The sequence below is a fragment of the Branchiostoma belcheri genome, unplaced genomic scaffold (genome assembly GCF_001625305.1).
Source record: "Branchiostoma belcheri isolate BF01 breed outbred unplaced genomic scaffold, Haploidv18h27 scaffold107, whole genome shotgun sequence".
NCBI classification, from domain to species: Eukaryota; Metazoa; Chordata; class Leptocardii; order Amphioxiformes; family Branchiostomatidae; genus Branchiostoma; species Branchiostoma belcheri.
The window spans coordinates 143,694-163,015 of NW_017802458.1; the positions used below are offsets into that span (position 1 = coordinate 143,694).

General features: G+C 41.2%; 1 protein-coding gene across 1 annotated transcript; it reads left to right on the plus strand.

Annotated features, from left to right (window-relative positions):
• The first annotated feature begins 10,681 nt into the window (after nt 1-10,681).
• On the plus strand, nt 10,682-12,328 carry LOC109479230 (TELO2-interacting protein 2-like). The gene has a single exon (XM_019781158.1). The coding sequence runs from the start codon at nt 10,682-10,684 to the stop codon at nt 12,251-12,253; it is 1,572 nt and encodes a 523-aa protein (XP_019636717.1). The 3' UTR covers nt 12,254-12,328.
• The last annotated feature ends 6,994 nt before the right edge of the window (nt 12,329-19,322 follow it).

The following is a 19,322-nucleotide window of genomic DNA, read 5'->3' on the forward strand; positions in this document are numbered from 1 at the left end:
GTAAGATTTATAGTTCTGGTTCCAGCATCTAGGTGGGGCGCAGATTCTTTGTTGAGGCCCTGTACATGTTTCTACACTAGAAAACCCCGTCTTGACCTAACAACTGTCACACCGAGGACGGTCATCACTTCCAAATGGCTGGCCTAAACTCTAACTCCCCGCTGTGCGCGGTAATCTTTAACACTAACTCTCTGCACGGTTCATTTAGTCCTAACCGCACCGTTTTGTCGGTCAGAACACCGGGAGTTTGTAGTCTAGAACACAGGGTGAAGGAATAGGCGACCGAAGTAGGGTTTACGATGCACAATAGTGAGAAAATGGTGAGAAAATTGCGTGTAATCTTTAACACTAACTCTTTGCACGGTTCATTTAGTCCTAACCGCACCGTTTTGTCGGTCAGAACACCGGCAGTTTGTAGTCTAGAACACGGCCTATGGTAAGATGAAGGTACAGGCGACTGAAGTAGGGTTTACGATGCACAATAGTGAGAAAATGAGCCCTACAATGATCCCGTACCGAGACTATAAAGTTATTGTTCGTAGTCTAGAACACAGCCTACGCTAGGGTGAAGGAATAGGCGACTGAAGTAGGGTTTACGATGCACAATAGTGAGAAAATGAGCCCTACAAAGATCCCGTCGCAAGACTTTAAAGTTACATGAACAGTACCGTATGTTTCAAGTCTATACCTCAAACGATACAGGGTTGGGTAGAATTTTACATGACGTACCTAAAACATAATCTCTTCGTCGTCATACCTTCAAATCCCCAATGTTTTAGTTGTAAGATATATCTGTTACAAACATTAGTTTGAGTTGATGCAACGTTTCCGCTGTACGTCCGGCTAAGGTTTCAAGTAAAATACGTTCTAGGGTGCAAATATTAGTCGTAGAGGCGCTAGCTTGCAACAGAAACTACTCGTACAGTATTACTCGCCCTCTTGACTTTGCACTTGTCCAAGGTTAGACTAATCAATGAAAACTAGGCACAAAATCCGCACACGTAGCTGGTCTATCCGCGAAATCCTTGAAGAGGACGTTCTCAAATCCAGCACCTTAAGAACTCGCCAAGTCCCTAGCTTAGCTGGTGACTTAAGGGTGTACCGTCACCTTAAATTGTCTTGGGTAATCTTTGATATGAATCTAAGAGATTAAGGTTTAAGTTGTAGGTGAGAGAGTGTGTGGGTGACCGTGGTTTTGTACAGGTGCTAGGCGGTGGTTTGGGTAGGGTAACCCGGCTCAGGTCTGTCGATACACCGGGAACTTTTGGGTCGCGGTCGGGAATTTAAATCAGGCACACATATAGACCGAGGAGGGCCATACGGTATAAGTTGTTGGTGAGAAGGTGTGTGTAGGTGACCGTGGTTTTGCACAGGTGTCACCGGGTGGTTTGAGTTGAGTAACCCGGCTCCGGTCTGTCGATACACCGGGAACTTTTGGGTCGCGGTCGGGAATTTAAATCAGGCACACATGTAGACCGAGGAGGGCCATACGCACATACCCCTGCCGGGGAAAAGGGTAACCAAATCCCGCCCGATCTGCTACATGTTGAATGTACTAAGAGATGTGCCCAGAATCCTGAGCATTTCTCGTTAAAATCACTGACGGGGAAAATGTATCTCGACGGCGCGAAAAATGCCAGGTATCTAATTAACACCCATCAGACGTCAATTCAACCTACGGGGCACAGCCCAGCTTCAACCAAAAACACATTTCCCTCTCCTAACGTGTACCAATCTGCAACTTTAAAACCACCAACACAAAACCAGCCCCAGAAATATACAGAAAGTGTCCACAGACATACGCTAACTGTAATTGCAACGGAGGTATACATGCTTTTTCATTGCTTACATGTACTCAACAGTGATCGGTATCGGCACGCCACATGTAGTGCGCAGAATAAAGTAGCGACAAATTTGAAACAAGACATTCTGTTTACCTGATAAATCAGGGTTCCAGCAGGTAGCCCTATTACTTCTTACCCCCTAGGAGCAAGGCTTCTTGCGCTCCAGTGCCTCTACTTAGCTCCCGGTAGGGTGTCTTGTACTAGTGCTTGTCTTACGAGGCCTATCAAACATTTGGACGGGCGCCCGGGCATATATATCCGGGCATATATACCGGGCCGGGCTCGATTTGGGGTCTTAACCAGGTATATAACCACGCCAGGGTGTCTACCACCCCTGTCATCAACAATTACTACTAAACCAATATATGAGCAGCTACGGTACAGAAATAAGGCCCTACGGAACGATATGGATTTTCTCGTATAGCTTACCGTACTGAGGTTGGGTCGTAAGCCGGCTTGGTGGCACCCAGGCACCGGGAGCGGACACTGGACGTACCTCGGAAACCCTCTCGCGTACGATAAGTAATTTTCTGGGTCAGAAAGTCAGGGTAAGTATACGTCCCAGCGTGTCAGGTGATCATATGGTGAAATCGTTAGTATATCCAACAACGTCAGCGGCTGACGGGAGAAACCAGAGACTATAACGCGTAGGGGGAGGGTCAAAATTCGGATAATTTAAGGGGAGGGGACGGCGTTATGTTGTCGATACTATCATAACTCAAAAACAAATTCGATCTGCGTGTCTCTCTTCACAGAATCAGCTTCGGGCCTTTTTGGAACAAAACCAACCTCTCCGACAATTTTTTTTACACTCCACAAAAAGTGACTGTCACGTCCAATTTTTGACAAATCTGTTCTTTCTTCGCAACTCGAAGGAGTAATGATACGTAAAATTGGGAGGACAGGGGAGGAGATGGGATTAACACACGGGAAGGTGCACCTTTTTAAATGGCGTGACAGAGGGGAGGGAAAATTACTGCAATTATCTCGTCCAGTTCTACGAGCTGTCTATCACGGAGGGCCTAACTGCCAGGCCCAGACGGGCGTACCATCGCTCACTATCACGCCATGTTAACGTACGCGCCAAAAAACACACGCAGATATGATTATGACTATTTCATAACGTTCAATCGCCTGTTGTATAGGCTATTGGTTATGTCAAAACTTTGCCATTTTTAATATATATCTGAAACGTAGCATGTTGTATAAGACTTCTTTTGTGTCTCTAATTGCATCAAACATTATCTTAAACACACAGCAATCCTAGCATGAATTATATACTCGTATATACAGATATACTCGTATCTGAAACTCGTATATATATACTCGTATTTACAGATATACTCGTATCTGAAACGAATGATACGTTGTAGAACACTTCCTTTGTGTCTTTAATAGCTTCAAACATTATCTTAAACACACAACAATCCTAGCACGAATTAAGTCATCAGACGACAAGCTTCGGCATTTGTCGTAATAGAGTTGGGAAAAGATCGCACGACGGTTTCCCATGTGCGCATATCTAATTTGAACGGACAGTGAGGGCATTACACAAGACTGGGCGCTAAAATGAGCGCAAAATTTCCAAACGTTCAAGGCCCCCAACTGTAGACAACACGACTGGCACAAGATATACGATACTGCCACAGGCCAAATAGCCCACATCGCTCTTTGACAACCCAGCTAAACAACTGCACTATTTACGACTGGCTAGCATATCTTTTCCAAATCATTAATCTTAAAACCAACAGCGCGCGACCAACAAGCTTGACGAAAAAGAACAATGTACAACCTTAACAAACAAAGGAATGCGTCGAAAGCTTTCGTGAAATCAACATTGTGAAGTTATGAACGTGGGAAATGTCGATTTATGTTAACATTTCTGTCGTTTTTGGGCATTCTTTGCCGTACTTAACACATCAACATGAGGTTTGATAGAGGGCACATGTCGGGTGGTGGTGGGATCAGGCTTCGGCAATGCGTGCGGCCGTGAAAACAGTTGTCTCAGGCGCGGGACAATGTTTGTGAAGATTTAATCCAACCTCCCGACCTCAAGTCGAGCGTGATTCATTGAGAAATTGTTTTTCTCTGCGGTGAGAAACTCTTAAGGCGCCAAACTAAACTTAAGAACGAACGCAGCGCAACTCTAAGGCGTATTTTCGAAGTACAAGCGCTTCAAGTTGTTTCTAAGGGTGGTTTTAGGTGAAAATTTGATCAACGGAGGGGTTTAAGTGATTGACAGGTGGCTAAACTCGACTGGAAAGCATGGATTGACGACATGCCGTGCGAACAGGCCTCGGATGCTTCCGCCTGGGGGTCAAAAACCCACTGACTTAAAACACGCTGTGCGGCGACACACCCGGCCACCTACCCCCTGTTGGGGACCAAAACAACCCCCAAATCACCCCAATCCCTACAAAAACAAACCCGTACTGCGTTACAGATTTGTTCCCTTGCGAACGAGGTGATAAAATCCCTCAAACAGGTGTCAGAAAACCCCCAAATCAAACACGGAACTTAAAAAACCCCGGAAGAGACACCTTACCTGAAAGTTGACTCACATTCTCCGCCATGTTGACATGATTACGATAACGTAATTAACGACAGGTCATAGGTCACTACATAGGCGCATCCTTCATAAACTATCTAAACTAACACCTCTAAAAACACACACATTTTCACTACTCACCAGAAAGTAGACCGAGTTCTGTATGTAAACCTCCAAACATCTGGTCTCCGTCAAATATATTTGAGCTTTGAATGGGAAACGAGAAGAAGAAAATATCGCACGACATTTTGCAGCACTGCCGCAAAACGTGCTGGTCCATGGTACGGAAGATTTTTTTTCTGCTCAAGAAGTTGGGTGAGTTTTAAGTCACGTTGACGGAATTTAAGAACACTCAGAGCAGCAAATCCCGTTCCTTTAAGGATCGATAAAGGAAAGGATACTTCTTAGTGGTCAAGGAAGAGTTGATTGGGCTCTGAATGGGGTTTATCGATCTGTAAAATGACCCTCTTTCGGCGCGCGGTGTCTGAAAAATTGCAGGGGTTGTGTTTTTTTTTTTTGGCGCGCGAAAAAGTCGATTCGTTCGCAATTAAATTTCCACCAGCCGTATGATTAGGACTTCGGAAAGTGAAGATGAGCTTTTATCTTAGCAGAACGGGTTGTGGCGGGATTAAATACGTGATTTCCAGCTGCATTTTAGAGTAAATTGAAGATGGCATATGGGGGAGGGGGGCATTTTCTGAAAGATGGTCGAAGATCAAAAACAACACTGAATATGTGGTTTCTGCGAAATTTAACGATGAATAGCGTCGGTTCTGACCAGAATTCTCATAGGAGCAAATCTAACCACGTATTTGTAGAGTGTGATAATCCCTGCTTTGCATTGTAGATATCTATGGCAGTGTAGTGCGTAAGAATACTAAGATATAGTGTGCCTTCAGTATACACATTAAAAACCGGACAAGACTGTACAAAAATGTACGTTTGCCTGAAAAATTGCACTATTGACAAGATCACCCTGTCAATAACTGAAAAAAATTGCACTCTTGACATGACCATCCTGTCAATAACATAATATTTTGCAGTATTGACAGGACTCACTATTGACGGGACTATCCTGTCAGTAACAGAATATTCTGCACTATTGACAAGATCATCCTGTCAGTAACTGAAAATTTTGCACTATTGACAGGACCATATAGCCATAATTTTCCTTTCATTCTGTACTACATACTGTATCTGTATCTGTATAGCTGGTATAACTTCCCTTCAGCATAAACATCAGCTAACAGTATATATGTAGTCTTTAGAGTTGTACAACGTAAGTATATTATAATTGCCAAGTACAAGTTTCCATATGTAGTATGGTATACAATTGTAGAGCAATAAAGTTATTATTTATATTATATAGGCTTTCCACAAATACATGCAGACAACATAAGCTGTAGACACAATAGAGGCTCCCATGTGTATTGACAACCATAAAGACAATATTTACAGTGTATACTGTATGATTTGAATACACCAATGTCATGCAATTCATAAGTGTGGAGACTATTGCCATTTATAACAACAGATTGACCTATTAAAACAGTTTATTGCATCTACTGTCAGATCTGATTTAACTTGAACTTTTAAAATTCCATTGAGAGATACATATTATATTTAGATGCAATAAATACTGGTAAGAAATTAGTAGATCATAAATATATTGATGTATCCTTGCATTCATATATTCATACTCCATAGTTTCGTTTAATGAAGGAAAATGTATTGTTTTTGCTATGTTTGTTCTTCCTCACCAAACCAAAAAGGTCAATGACCTGAACCAGACTGTCACCATGGTAACTAGTGTTGGGTTACATCATGTTGCAATTTTATAGCAGGAGGGATTTAGACTCCTGTCTGACTATATATATGAATGTGTTTGAGTAAGAATTAACAGAGCAGACCATATGTGAAGGTAAACATTATGCATTTGCTTTGCAGTTTTTATGTTTACTTTTGTAATCAGTTTTTGTATTGCCTTAATCACTTGGTAATACTTCAGTACAATAATTATGCAAATAATACTAAGGAAATGTATTGCTATACATATACACGGCTTGAAATACACATCTGCAATTTGTACAAATTTGCAAAATGTTTTAGGAAGCAGAAGAAAATACAAGACACAAAGACAACTGATCGTACAATTTTTTATCACTTAGGTGTCAGATCATGGAGCTAGAATTTAGTAGAAAAGGTTGATCAGCTTGAAATGTTTATGTCCCTTTTTGGGGTCCACCCCCAAAAAAGGCTAGTGTCGGCAGTTTTTTCTAGTGTCTGTGTGGAGATGAAGTCTTCTAACCCACCATTTCTTGTGTTTCACAGGTTTGTCCTAAGACATCTTGTAGTTGAGCGACCTTCCTTACCAACCGATCAACACCTTAGATAAATCACAAGTAAGTTCCACTCCCATTTTCCTTTCCCTAATCTCCGTAGCAGGCTTATAGAACTGGGGGTTTGGTGTTCTTTGGCTGTTTTCTGATTAGCAAAAAAATGGGGATAATTCAACTGGGCCTAGCCTCCATAGCATGCCTAAAACTGGGGCTTTTGGGGGTCTTCAGGGTCTTTGGGAGCTTTTATGTGCTATTTTCTGATTGCATATAGACAACATAGCCGGCTTGATTGAATTACCCCCGTTTTTTCAACTGGGCTGATCAGAAAACAGCCGAAAAGACCACCAACCCCCCAGTTCTATAAGCCTGCTACGGATCTCGAGGGTAAACCAGGCCGGTTATGTTGTCAATATGCATCAGAAAATAGCACATAAAAGCTCCCAAAGACCCTGAAGACCCCCAAACCCCCCAGTTTTTGGCATGCTATGGAGTAGTGCTGCATACCTAAACCCACATTTAGGTTCAGGTCCAGATTCAAGTCCAGAGGTTTAGGTTCAGTTCCGGACTTGTAAGTCCGAACCTAAACCCACGGCATACACAAAATTGCATGTTGGCAACCTTGCAATGTTTTCTGGGTGAAACTTTGGCCACATAACATGGAGGCCTGTACTTGACAATGCCCGATGGCAATGTTTTCTTCATTTTGCAGCAAAGTTTTTGCAATCTACGGAAGGTTTTAGGTGGTTTGGAAAGAAAAGAGGTGTGTGAAATGGTCTTTTATGGTAATAAGTCCGGACTCTGTTCTTGACTTTTAGTTTATTTTGGACTTTAACCTAAACATTCTTAAAAGTCCGGATCCAAGTCCAGTGAACCAATATGCAGCGCTACTATGGAGGCTATCCTTTCCCCTCGTTAACTTTTCTGTGTTCTCACCTCTTTAGCCGTTGTCTGTCTTTTCTATAAGGTGTGAAATAAACAATTGGACATCCCACCCCCTTTGGACACTTCAACAATAAAGTTATAACGATGGGTGGGAAAATTAGTGATCTGTTTTATTCACAGATTACTTGGAACAAAAGATTCTTTAAAGATTATTCTCACACCACCCATGTAGAAGAACGCATTCAAGCCATTATGTGACAAATTAATTTCTTTTGTGGGATGGAAGAAAATGTAGCGTAATTATAGTATTTGTTCAGGCTTCTGTGTTTGTGAATTGTTGTGGTAGTTACCGGTATTTGACCATTAGGTAATCTGTTGAATACATGAAGTCAGCCATGTTTTCCTGTGACATTTCTAGACTACTGCCTGTAGACATTTTCTCATATCCTGTTATGTGTACTCCATTTTAAAGCACTTGGCTATATTTGGTGATATCCGATTGGACTCTCTCTGTCTTGGCTTGGCTTCGTTTCCGAAGATTTACTTAATAATTTATTTAATTTATTTAATACTCTTACAAGGAAGCTAACATCTTGAAAAAGGCATTTCTTCTGTCTATAGTATACCTGGGAGAAACCTACAAATAGTTCAATATTGAACCAAGGAGGTTAACCTCCTTGGTTCAATATTTCATATCTTTTGGGAACTTAGTATATTATTACTTGGTCATTAATAGTGCTGTGTACCGGTTCACTGGATCAATGTATGTAAAGGCATTCAATGCAATTTCAGGGCAGCAAAACTGGTAATATATTCTGAATAAGACAATATTTGTGATATTGACACATATGTTGCTTCACATTGGCACATTTAAGTCAGTATTTCATACTTTGGGCTTTTAAAAGTGCAGAACAAGCCCCAAGACGAGTCCTGTATTTTCTGGGGTGGTACCCTGAAAATCAGCCCAGGGCCCTTCCAGCAAGCATTTTCTGTCAGAATTTTGGGGATTTTTGCTCCATGAGGGTCAATATACATTGGGATAGTGTGGTTTTAACTTAAGTATGTAGATGAGTGACTAGAATATTGGCTCTGGAAAATCAGGCTTCCAAGCCCTGAAAACTGCACTGAATGCTTTTAATACACTTACAAAAACACTACTGAGACTATACAAGTACAGTTCATCATGCCCCATTTTTAAACTGTTGGGGGGTAAACCAGCCTGTAGTTAGTCATTCAGAATGTGTGAAATACTTTTTTCTCTTGCCTGCAATTTTACTGGCTGTTGTTTTTTTGTCTGCGAGGTGGTGAAATTGTCTGTAATAACAGTAATGTGCTTGAAACAATGACTTGAGTAATTTGGGAGTGGCGATTGAATTGGGACCATCTTGGAGGTACATGTAGATGTTTTTGCAGACTACAGTAGTTAGAATGTGTATCCACGTTTTGTCACCATAGGCCACACCAATTTAATTTGTTGGTTCTCGGAATCGCCGCTATCAGATTTCGCAGAATGAAAAAAAAAATACAATTTCTCATAGGCTCCGCCCCAGAGGAGTTGTCAAAAAATAAGATCACACCACCAAAACCTGCAATTTTATAAAGGGATGATAGGTGTCTCTCTTACCAGTTGGTCATGTGACGTATGGGAACCAATAGAAGGGCTCTATTTTGCATAACAAAATGGCGGTCAGTTTTGAGAGAAGAAACTTCGTCCAAGTTGCTATTAAACCTCCTTGCTTGAATGTAGGCTTCAAGAAGTAAGAAAATAATAGTGGCCGGAGATGTAGGAAAGCCACAATTTATGATGTTGTCAGAATTTCTGGTGTTGAAATTCTAGGGGTGGAAAAATTTGCAGAACTTGAGCTGGAACCAAAACAACTTTCTGCCGGTGGGTTTGATGTCCTTGCATGGTTTGATGAAGTAGTATCCTATGTTGTCCTTGTTATGTGATGAGCGAACCCAATATATTATTCTGAACCGATTTAGCTATTGAGACTGCTATTCAGACTATTTTTTAGTTTATACAATCCAGGATTGTAGCCCTGTTAAGACATCATCATTATCATAAATTAATAAAATCAAATACATGTAACTGTTAGATGGAAATAAGATCATGGTTATGAAAAGAGCAACATATGCATACATAGCAGTAATTAAATATATATATATATTTTTTTTTTGCTTTTCTGTATACTGTACCTTGTACCTTTCATTCAACACGAGAACCCCCGGGCCCCTATTTCCAGCCCTGGCTTTACCATCAGACTTCACAGCTTTTTTTTTTTTTCGCCCTGTCGCTTCATTTTTTTCCTGAAAAAATCCGAGAACCAACAAATTAAATTGGTGTGGCCATAGTAAGTATTAATACGCATCAGACACTATAGTGGAGAATATACCGAATTAAGCATCTTTGTACATGCCCTGTATATTCAGTGGTAAATGTGAACAGAGTGACTGAATGTTACAAGCAGTTTTCACAACTTTTTCCCAGGCATTTTTATAATTTTTGCAACACTTTTCTAATGGTATAGAAATATGTCTGTTTCTACAAGAGAGATGTTTTCCCTCATGCAAATGAGATTTACTTTCGTGCTAAATCAAAATCAGGGCTCGAAGTTATAGGTGGTCCAATGGCCACTGACCACTAAAATTAGACTGGGACAACTAAAAAGACACTTTGGGTCATTTTTGGGACAATAGAAAAATAATCAACATCAGAATGTAAGCCCTTCTTTTGTTTATCAGGCACACGTCCCAGCTTTTGGATCCTGAAAAGTCGCTCCAAATTTCCTGTCTACTCTGCAATTATATAGTGTGTCTGGGAGTGAACATTATAGCAAAATAAAGTTGACTTCGACTTCCCCAAAAACAGGTTGGGACAGTTCATCCTCACTTTGGGACAACTGGAATTTATTTTTGGGACAGTGCTGGGACAGTAAGAAGAAAAGTTGATTTCGAGGCCTGAAAATACTGGTATTTTTAAATATCGTCTAATATGTTCTACATTGTAACATTCAGAACTCTGCTCACATTAGCCACCTTTTATTTACAGGGAACTAACGTCCACTATGGCTGACCGCGTGCCTGACTTACCGAGCTTGCTCGAGCAGTTACGCTTGAGCAAAACCTCCGAAGACGACAGCGCCCATACCGAACATGACCATGTAGATTTCATCCTGAAAACGTACACTGTTACAGAAGTACTATCAGAGTTGTGCAAAGAAATAGAAAAGGATGTCGTTCCAAACAAGGGTTTACTCCTTGAAAAATCTCTACAGATATTCCAGCGAAGCCCTACAAGCTGGTTAGTACCGGTTGACACTGACTCTGAGACATTGTCCAATCAGTACGCTGCTTTCATTACCAGCCTTCTCTCCGCCATTCGAATCCCAGATCAAAGGCCAAGTGAAGAAGAAATAGTACACGATGAAGACTTTACAAACGTTAAGGAAGTAGCACCAAAGGTTCTTGAAGTAATTTCTGGGCTCTTGAAGGCGTTAGATAGAAACGAAGACACTGAGGACTCACAGAGACTTCAAGAAATAAAGGGGAAGGTGTTTAAGAAAGTTGCAGCATGTATTGCATGTGGTTGTATTGCATTTCTTTGTGCAAAGCAGCCATGGAGCAACAAGTGTTGTGCATCTTGTGCACAGGTCACTCTCTCCCCACTCATGCAATGTTGCAACTTCGAAAACGAGTCTGAAATGCTCTGCGGAACTGAGGAAAAAGTTGGCATCTTTGGTTCAATTTTAACCTTGCTGAAGCCAAGTCTGGGAAGAGACACTTGGAAGAAGAATCTATCCACTAGACGAGTTTTCTATTGGAGTTTGGTTCGGGTAGCACGTCCGTATTTGTCTGATTTTGTCGGTACCATCCTTCCGCCTGTTCTCTTGTTCTTGGACGATCACCAGCTTGAAAACAGACTACTGGGGGTTGACTGTCTACAGCATGTGCTGAAGAACACCCCCGCCGCGGAGCTACAATGGTACAACCGCGCCGCCGTCATCTACGACGCTCTTCACGCGACGCTGTACTCACAGGAGCCACGATTGGTCGAAAAAGTTGTGCCGTGTTTGCTCGACGTTTGTGCGATCTTGGAGAAGCGGCCAACCGAAGAAGGCGTTCCACGAAAAGCGAGTCAATTGGACGCCTTGCTCCGCCATATTCTCACTAACATGCAGCACGAAGGGAAACTGGCGATGAGACGCGCGTACTGCAAGCATCTACACCTTATCGTACAACACCTTGGCATTCGCTGCGTATGCCACCTGAACCGACTTCTACGCGTAATATACGAGTACCTGGAGGTTTACGACGGACCCGTAGAATCTGCACGGAAAGATGCTCTCACAGCGACAAAGACAATGATCGTCCAAGCATGGCCGCGTATGCCTCATCACGCACAACCGCTAGCGAAAGCGCTACTCAAACTTGTCATCGATATCTCAATGGACGAGAGCGGGACATCGGAAAACGTACGCGAAGAAATCTGTGCGTCGGCCACAGAGTGTCTAGTACTGTTAAACAGATGTAATGAAGGAATGCTAACAGAAGACATCAAGCTTGTTGGAGATGAAATAGACATCAGTGCAGTAAAGAAGTGCGTGGAAACTGTTTTGAAAGACACGGAAAGCTCATAACAAACTTCTTCTAATTTTCTCATCGTGTTCTAACATATGTTAGCTTAGAAGTGAGTTAGAATCCTTCCCGCATCTTTGTGTGTATAGGACTGTGCCCATCTTCATTTCTATAGCAATTGGTCCATACTTCTATATAAGCAAGAATGCAGGGAGCTAGTCCACTGATAGTCTAATATGTTTTAGCAAAGAGAAAGATAAGTCTAATATGTTTTAGCAAAGAGAAAGATAGTTAGACTTTGCTTCCTTCTGGTCTTGGTGACAATTTGGTACATTGTATGTCTTTTTGAATTTCTGGAGAATTCTTGCATAATTCCTAATAAAAATAGTAGTATGTAAAAGGATAAAAAGACCATTGAAAATTTGTTCAGAAACAGAATATCATAATAAATCTAGTGTAAAATCAAGACATGATTCATATAGCTGTAAATAATACACATAGTCTATGAGTTAGTTTCTATTTTTCTTCAGTCACCATACACTATCACTGCATTACAACATAGCAGAGCTTTCCATGTAGAACTTCAATGTAAAAGTTAACTTTCCTTTGTGAACCTCATAGTGAAAGAAAAGTAACATAATGTACACCTGCCATAGCCACATATCAGCACAATTCCATCAACAACATGCATTAAAATTAATAACATCAAATCATCTATTTCCTCTCCATGAAAAGAACATTCCCATCCTCTTGATTACTATAGTTACATAATGCATGATTACAGTGTTCATAATTACATGCCATTTTATTTCAAATCTAGTGGGGAAACATACTGATTGCTTTTGCTGGCACAGCACTCAAGTCAGGACCTCATAGGTGGTATAAATATTAAAATCAGTGCCTGATGGTGCACGGTAGGGGATGGGGAGGGTGTAGGGGGACTTGTTGTAAGGCCACACCAAGTAAGTTTTATGGATGACGTCTGCGCATGTGTTGATTTTGGCCTATTCACAGAAAAAGAAATTCTGCTTCCTGTAACTATATGACTAAAGAGTCACGACAGTTCCACAAATTGCAAGATTGGAAGATGTAATGAAAGGAAAGAAACAGGACAGGACGGCAACTGCTGTTCCACTGATTTATTGCTGTTTTCATGAATAAAAGACTTGTTGGTTGTTACACTGTGTTCTTTCATTCAATTTGTGTCCTAAGTAACAAGATTTTAGGCCCAGAATCAACTGCAAAATGCTCAATGAAAGACATATTTTGGCCCCAACGGTTGAAGAAAGTCCTTTTCTTCCTTGTTGTTAAAGTTTTTCAATGTAACAATGCAACTTCATTTCATTAAAAGTTCAAAATCTATTGTTTTAATTATAAACCATCCTGGTATGTTGACTTCATGGCTCATATCGTAACATTTCCGGCTATCATGGGGTGCCTTGGCCTGTTTTTTTTTTTTTCACCCTGTCGCTTCAAATCTTTATTGAAAAAAAAAAAATCAGACAAACAACAAATTAAATTGTGGCCTTAGTATATTTCCCATCTAGGCATCTCGTTTTTTCGGCCCTTGATTTTGTTCCACACTCTTGCATTAGATCTACAGAGGACGTCATCCATAAAAATTACTTGGTGTGGCCTAGCGTAATCTTGCAGAGATCTTGATAAGACCACCTGTGGGTACAACATGCCCCAACGAGGCACTAATTACTTCATCACAGACGACTAGGCGGGACTGGAAACAAAGGGAGATGTCAGGCCAACAATGCAGAGAGATAAGAGTGCAGATGTGTTAGGGCATTATAGGGAATTACAGTGGATAAAGCCAGTCTAGGCAATGATGAGCTAAGCATGCGGACACGCATGAAGTGGGGCCTGCATGGGGGGGTCTACGCTAAATTTTGAGAACTGGCTACGTATTACGCTGAATTCAGGAAACCTCTCGATTACGCTTTACATTAAATTCCAAGTGGCTACAACGCAAAACGGCGAATACGCTCTACGCAAACGCTCTACGTTGAATTAGAGTGGTCTGTCTGTCTACGCTCTACGTAGAATTAAAACAGTCGATTACACCTTACGGAAAAGGGCATGCAGGCCCCCATGAAGACTTTTGGATTTCTCCACTGGAGTACGGATAATACGGCAGTCTGACTTGTCACGTTATGTAAACTTATGCTGGGAAATCAACTTGAATGAAAATGTTTGAGTGAGCAGTCAATATGAATTTTTGCTCAGTGCAAGGCCAACACACTAATCATCTAGCCTCCGTAGCAGGCTTATAGAACTGGGGGTTTGGTGGTCTTTGGCTGTTTTCTGATTAGCCTCCGTAGCAGGCGTATAGAATTGGGGGTTTGGTGGTCTTCGGCAGTTTTCTGATTAGCCTCCGTAGCAGGCTTGTAGAACTGGGGGTTTGGTGGTCTTCGGCTGTTTTCTGATTAGCCTCGGTAGCAGGCTTATAGAACTAGGGGTTTGGTGGTCTTGGGCTGTTTTCTGATTCGCCTCCGTAGCAGGCTTATAGAACTGGGGGTTTGGTGGTCTTCGGCTGTTTTCTGATTAGCCCAGTTCTACAAACGGGGGTAATTCAAACAGGCCGGCTATGTTGTCTATATGCAATCAGAAAATAGCACATAAAAGCTCCCAAAGACCCCCCAAACCCTCAGTTTTTGGCATTCTATGGAGGCTACTATTCACCAACCTAGCAGATTGTACAGTTACAAGACAGTATCCATTGGCCAGAAGAGTTTGGTGGCTAGTGGTCACTCCTCTGGCCAAGGCCTGGCCAATGGATATGCCGGTATTGCATAGCCACCATAGGATCTGCTTGGCAGGCTCTTTTTCCTTTGTCAGAAACATCAATGTTTGAGACAAGTTCGACTTACTAAGAGTGAGGACTAGAGATTGGTATAGACAAATGAATATGTTAAATTTATCTAGTATGATTTACTTTGGAGGTGGCTATAAGTAATGGAATTAAGGAGGCACACCCCAGTTTATTTGGGGTTTCTATTTGAAGCTGCACACCCTCAAATCTAGCGACCGTCTCTGGCATGGAATAATTTGAATAACTGTATATGGAACGAAAGGATATCTCTTCAGCTACAAGACAAGCTGAGTTTGGTTTCTTCAACCTCTTTAATTTTGGTAAAATCAACAGAAAAAACATTAATTTCGCCCCAAAATTAATGCACAATATTGAGAATTTTCGCTTAGGATAATCCCATAGAAAAAACAAAATTCAGGCAGAAATGACTGATGCTGGCAGGAAGACCCAAACCTTGACTATACCTTAAACAAAAACTATGTCGACTTGTCTAAAAATATTATCTGTTTCCTCCCTTTGTTGGGAACGCCTTCCCATACTTGAAGATGTTTTCCCAAAGTCTTAACCTACTTGACAGTAAACTAACGGTTTATTTACTCTGGCCCCCCTCCCCACCCCAAGATTTACACTAGTCACCTTCCCAGGGGGTCAGAGGTCACAGCTGGCAGCTGGGAGCTGTCCCTAACGAGTGGGGCGGAGAGTTTACACTATTAAAAGTCAATTTGGCTGAGGAAGCTGATAGACTGGGACCATCTCAACAGTTCTGAGTTTCCTCTTAAAGATTTCGTTTCTAATCTCGACACAAATGTAGTGTCTGTGCCTTTTGAGGTAGATGTTGAAATGTCAGTTTTAAGTAGCCTCTACCAGGCACCGCGGATCGCTGGAAAAATAGTAGAAATTGGCCGAAATAAAGGGATAGTATACCGGAGAAGATCCAGGTCCATAGAAGATCCAATTTGCGACCCACGATCCGCCTGGTAGAGGCTAAGTTTTAAGTAATGACAGATTAAAAAGGGTGTTTCTTGATATCTTGTTTATTCATTGGAAACTAAGAAATTGGACCCACTCAATGAAAAATGCTCAATAAAAGACATATTTTGGACCTAATAACAGTTGAAAAAAGTCCTTCTCTTCCAACTTCTTAAGTTTTTCAATGTAACAATGCAATTGTGTTTCATTCAAAGTTCAAAATTATTGTTTTAATTATAAACCAGCCTGGTATGTTCACTTTATGGCTCATATTGTAACATTTCCGGCTATCATGGGGTGCCTTGGCCTGTTTTTTTTTTTCATTTTGCCCTGTTGCTTCATATTTTTTCTGAAAAAATTTGAGAAACAACAAATTAAATTGGTGTGGCCTAAAACTGATGAGTGACCATTGCCGATTTTCCAATATAATTTAGTTACGTAGAACAAAAAAAAAGGGTATTTTTAGGACATGTCTTGAGCTAGGGTCAACAAGATACATCTGATCTACACAGTTTATAGAGTTAGCATTTCATTCACTCACAAGAAAACTTCATTACGATTATAAAAACCTCATTTCCTAACTGAGAGGTCTAAAGAAATTAAATCCTAACCAGGACCAGATGGGAGTAAATCTGTTTTATTAATCCTTTCCTTTCTAATTACTATATCTGGGGTAGACCACCAGGCAATATATATGACATAAGGCAACAGCAAGTAATTTTTATGGATGACATCAATGCGCGCATTGATTTTCGCCTGATTTTGGAAAAAAAACAAGAAATTTTTTTGCCTTCTGACAGTGGTCAACATGCCGGTCAAATGGGCAAAATGGCATGTCTTGCCATGCTGGAACGTGTATGGCAGATAAACATGAAGAGAGGAGACAAGACAAGGCTCTGATTTATTGTTTTGACTTTTTACTTTGATGCAGTGATGTATTTCATTCCTTTTATATGTTCCCACAGAATCAAAACCATTTGTACAATGATTGAAAACTTTCCTTTTTCAAAGTTGCTTCAGTGACAAATGGATGTTGTGATAGTTGGCAGTTAAGTTAACACAATATATGTGTCATTTCTTAGGTAGGATGAGTGCACTGTGCAGTGAACTCTATGGGCTGACAGTGGAGTGTGTAAATAAATGCACAGAACATGTCCAACATTCCTGTCATCACAGATGGGAGGTGTGGGGAGATCTCACAGGAACTGTTTGTCAAAACTGGGGGACAACAAGCAACGGGGGTGTCAAACAAACCATGCTGGGGCCATGGCTTCCTGTCAGGGTGACCGTGAACAAGGATCATAAAGGGGGGCCCGCAAGCCCTTTTCCGTAGAGCGTAATCGGCCGTTTTAATTCTACTTAGAGCGTAGACGGACCGCTCTTCGCATTTTACGTATAGCGTAATCACCGTTTTAATTCTACGTAATGCGTTGTAGCCACTTGGAATTTATCGTAAAGCGTAATCAAGAGGTTTCTGAATTCAGCGTAGAGCGTTGTCGGGACCCCCCCTTGCAGGCCCTCTTAAAGGCATCCAATGCAATTTCAGGGTGGCAAAACTGGAAATATTCTGAATAAGGCAATCTTTGTGATATTGACACATACTGTCCCACATTAGCACATTTGAATCAGTACTTTAGGTATTTAAAACTGCAGAAACAAGCCCAAAGACGAGTCCTTCATTTCCTGGGTGGTACCCTAAAAATCAATCCAGGTCCTTCCAGTAACCATTTTCTGTCAGAATTTTGGGTATTTTTGCTCCTTGAGGGTCAATATACAATGTACATTGAGAGAGTGTGGTTTTAACTCAGTATGTAGATAAGTGACTACAATATTGACTTTTAAAAAATCGGGTTTCCAGGCTCTAAAAACTGTGCTGAGGTTGGAACCCCTAACCTCTGGAGCGACCAAATTCGATCCACATGGGTCCCTCACCGCATTCTCCATGGGAATATGCTTCCCTGAAAACCTGACACAGAACCAGAGTTTAGACAAGCTCTCCTCCGTACAGTAACACCAAAATGCCAGCACACACACAAACATTGACCACCACTCTAGCAACAAAGCTCTAAAAATACACATCCTGACAAAATGCTACAGTGTGGAATGCTATACAGCACTGGTACCCGGTACAGTCGGTATTCTAAACATTTTGTCTGGGGAAATATTTGCTGACTGGGGCAAAAAAAATGGCACAGTTGAGATTTTCTGAACAAACAGGAATAAAGTCAGTTCACAGAGAATGACTCATCTTGTTTTACCATTGCCAAAAAGGTCATGTTTTGGGTATCTAGCATTCATAATGGTTGAGTGGCATAACTCAAGAAGCTATGGATGGATTGCTCTGAAACTTGGTATGTGGTTAGGTCTTGACCTACTGAAGAAGTGATTAGGTTTTGGCCCCCCTGGTGGCTTTCCTTGAAACTGCAGGAAAACATTGATAGGGACTGGAATGTAGTACATGTATTTTGCAAAATTGCTAACATTTCAACCAAAGGTAATATTACGCTACATGAAACACCTTGTACTAGTATTTACTTAGAGTATATGCGAAGACATAATTAAATGTAAAAGTAATCATAAGGCCACACCAATTTAATTTGTTGTTTCTCAGATTTTTTCAGAAAAAAAACAGGAGCGACAGGGGAAAAAAAAACAGGCCAAGGCACCCCATAAGAGCCATAAATGTTGCAATATGAGCCATTAAATGAACATACCAGGCTGGTTTATAATTAAAACAATATATTTTGAACTTTTAATGAAACAAAGTTGCATTGTTACATTGAAAAAAACTTGAACAGCTAGGAAGAATAGGACATTCTTCAACCGTTGGGGCCAAAATATGTCTTTTATTGAGCATTTTGCAGTTAATTTAGACCCCCCCCCAATTTTTTTTTGGCAAATTGGAAAAAAAATGGACAGGGCGATCCGAGAAGCAACAAATCAAATTGGTGTGGCCTACGCAAAAGACCTAGCAGAAAACATGGAGGTAGAAGAGAGAAAATGAGGGAAAATCTTTCACAAGAGAGCCATGGGAAAACCAGTGCTCTGTCTCTTCACCATTTTGACTGACAAGACTATCACCCCCAACCCTGGGAGACAGACAGTTGATCAGAGAAGTATTTGGCCTGTTGAAATCCTGGCAGTGTTTTGAAGGATGAAGTGCTACTATGGTATGTTATCTGCTGTGCGAGTACCTATAAATACCCTGTTGATAGAGTTGTTTAAGTTAGAGCTGAGTGATGGATGAATGGGGAACAGACAGGTCAGCGGTGGTGATGCCGTCAGGACAAAACTGCAGTTTGAGTGTAATCTGATAGAGGGAGCAAATGTACTGGTAAATG

What these genes read in the sequence shown, in the direction of transcription:
- LOC109479230 (XM_019781158.1), top strand. Translation starts at nt 10,682, where the DNA reads ATGGCTGACCGCGTGCCTGACTTACCGAGCTTGCTCGAGCAGTTACGC.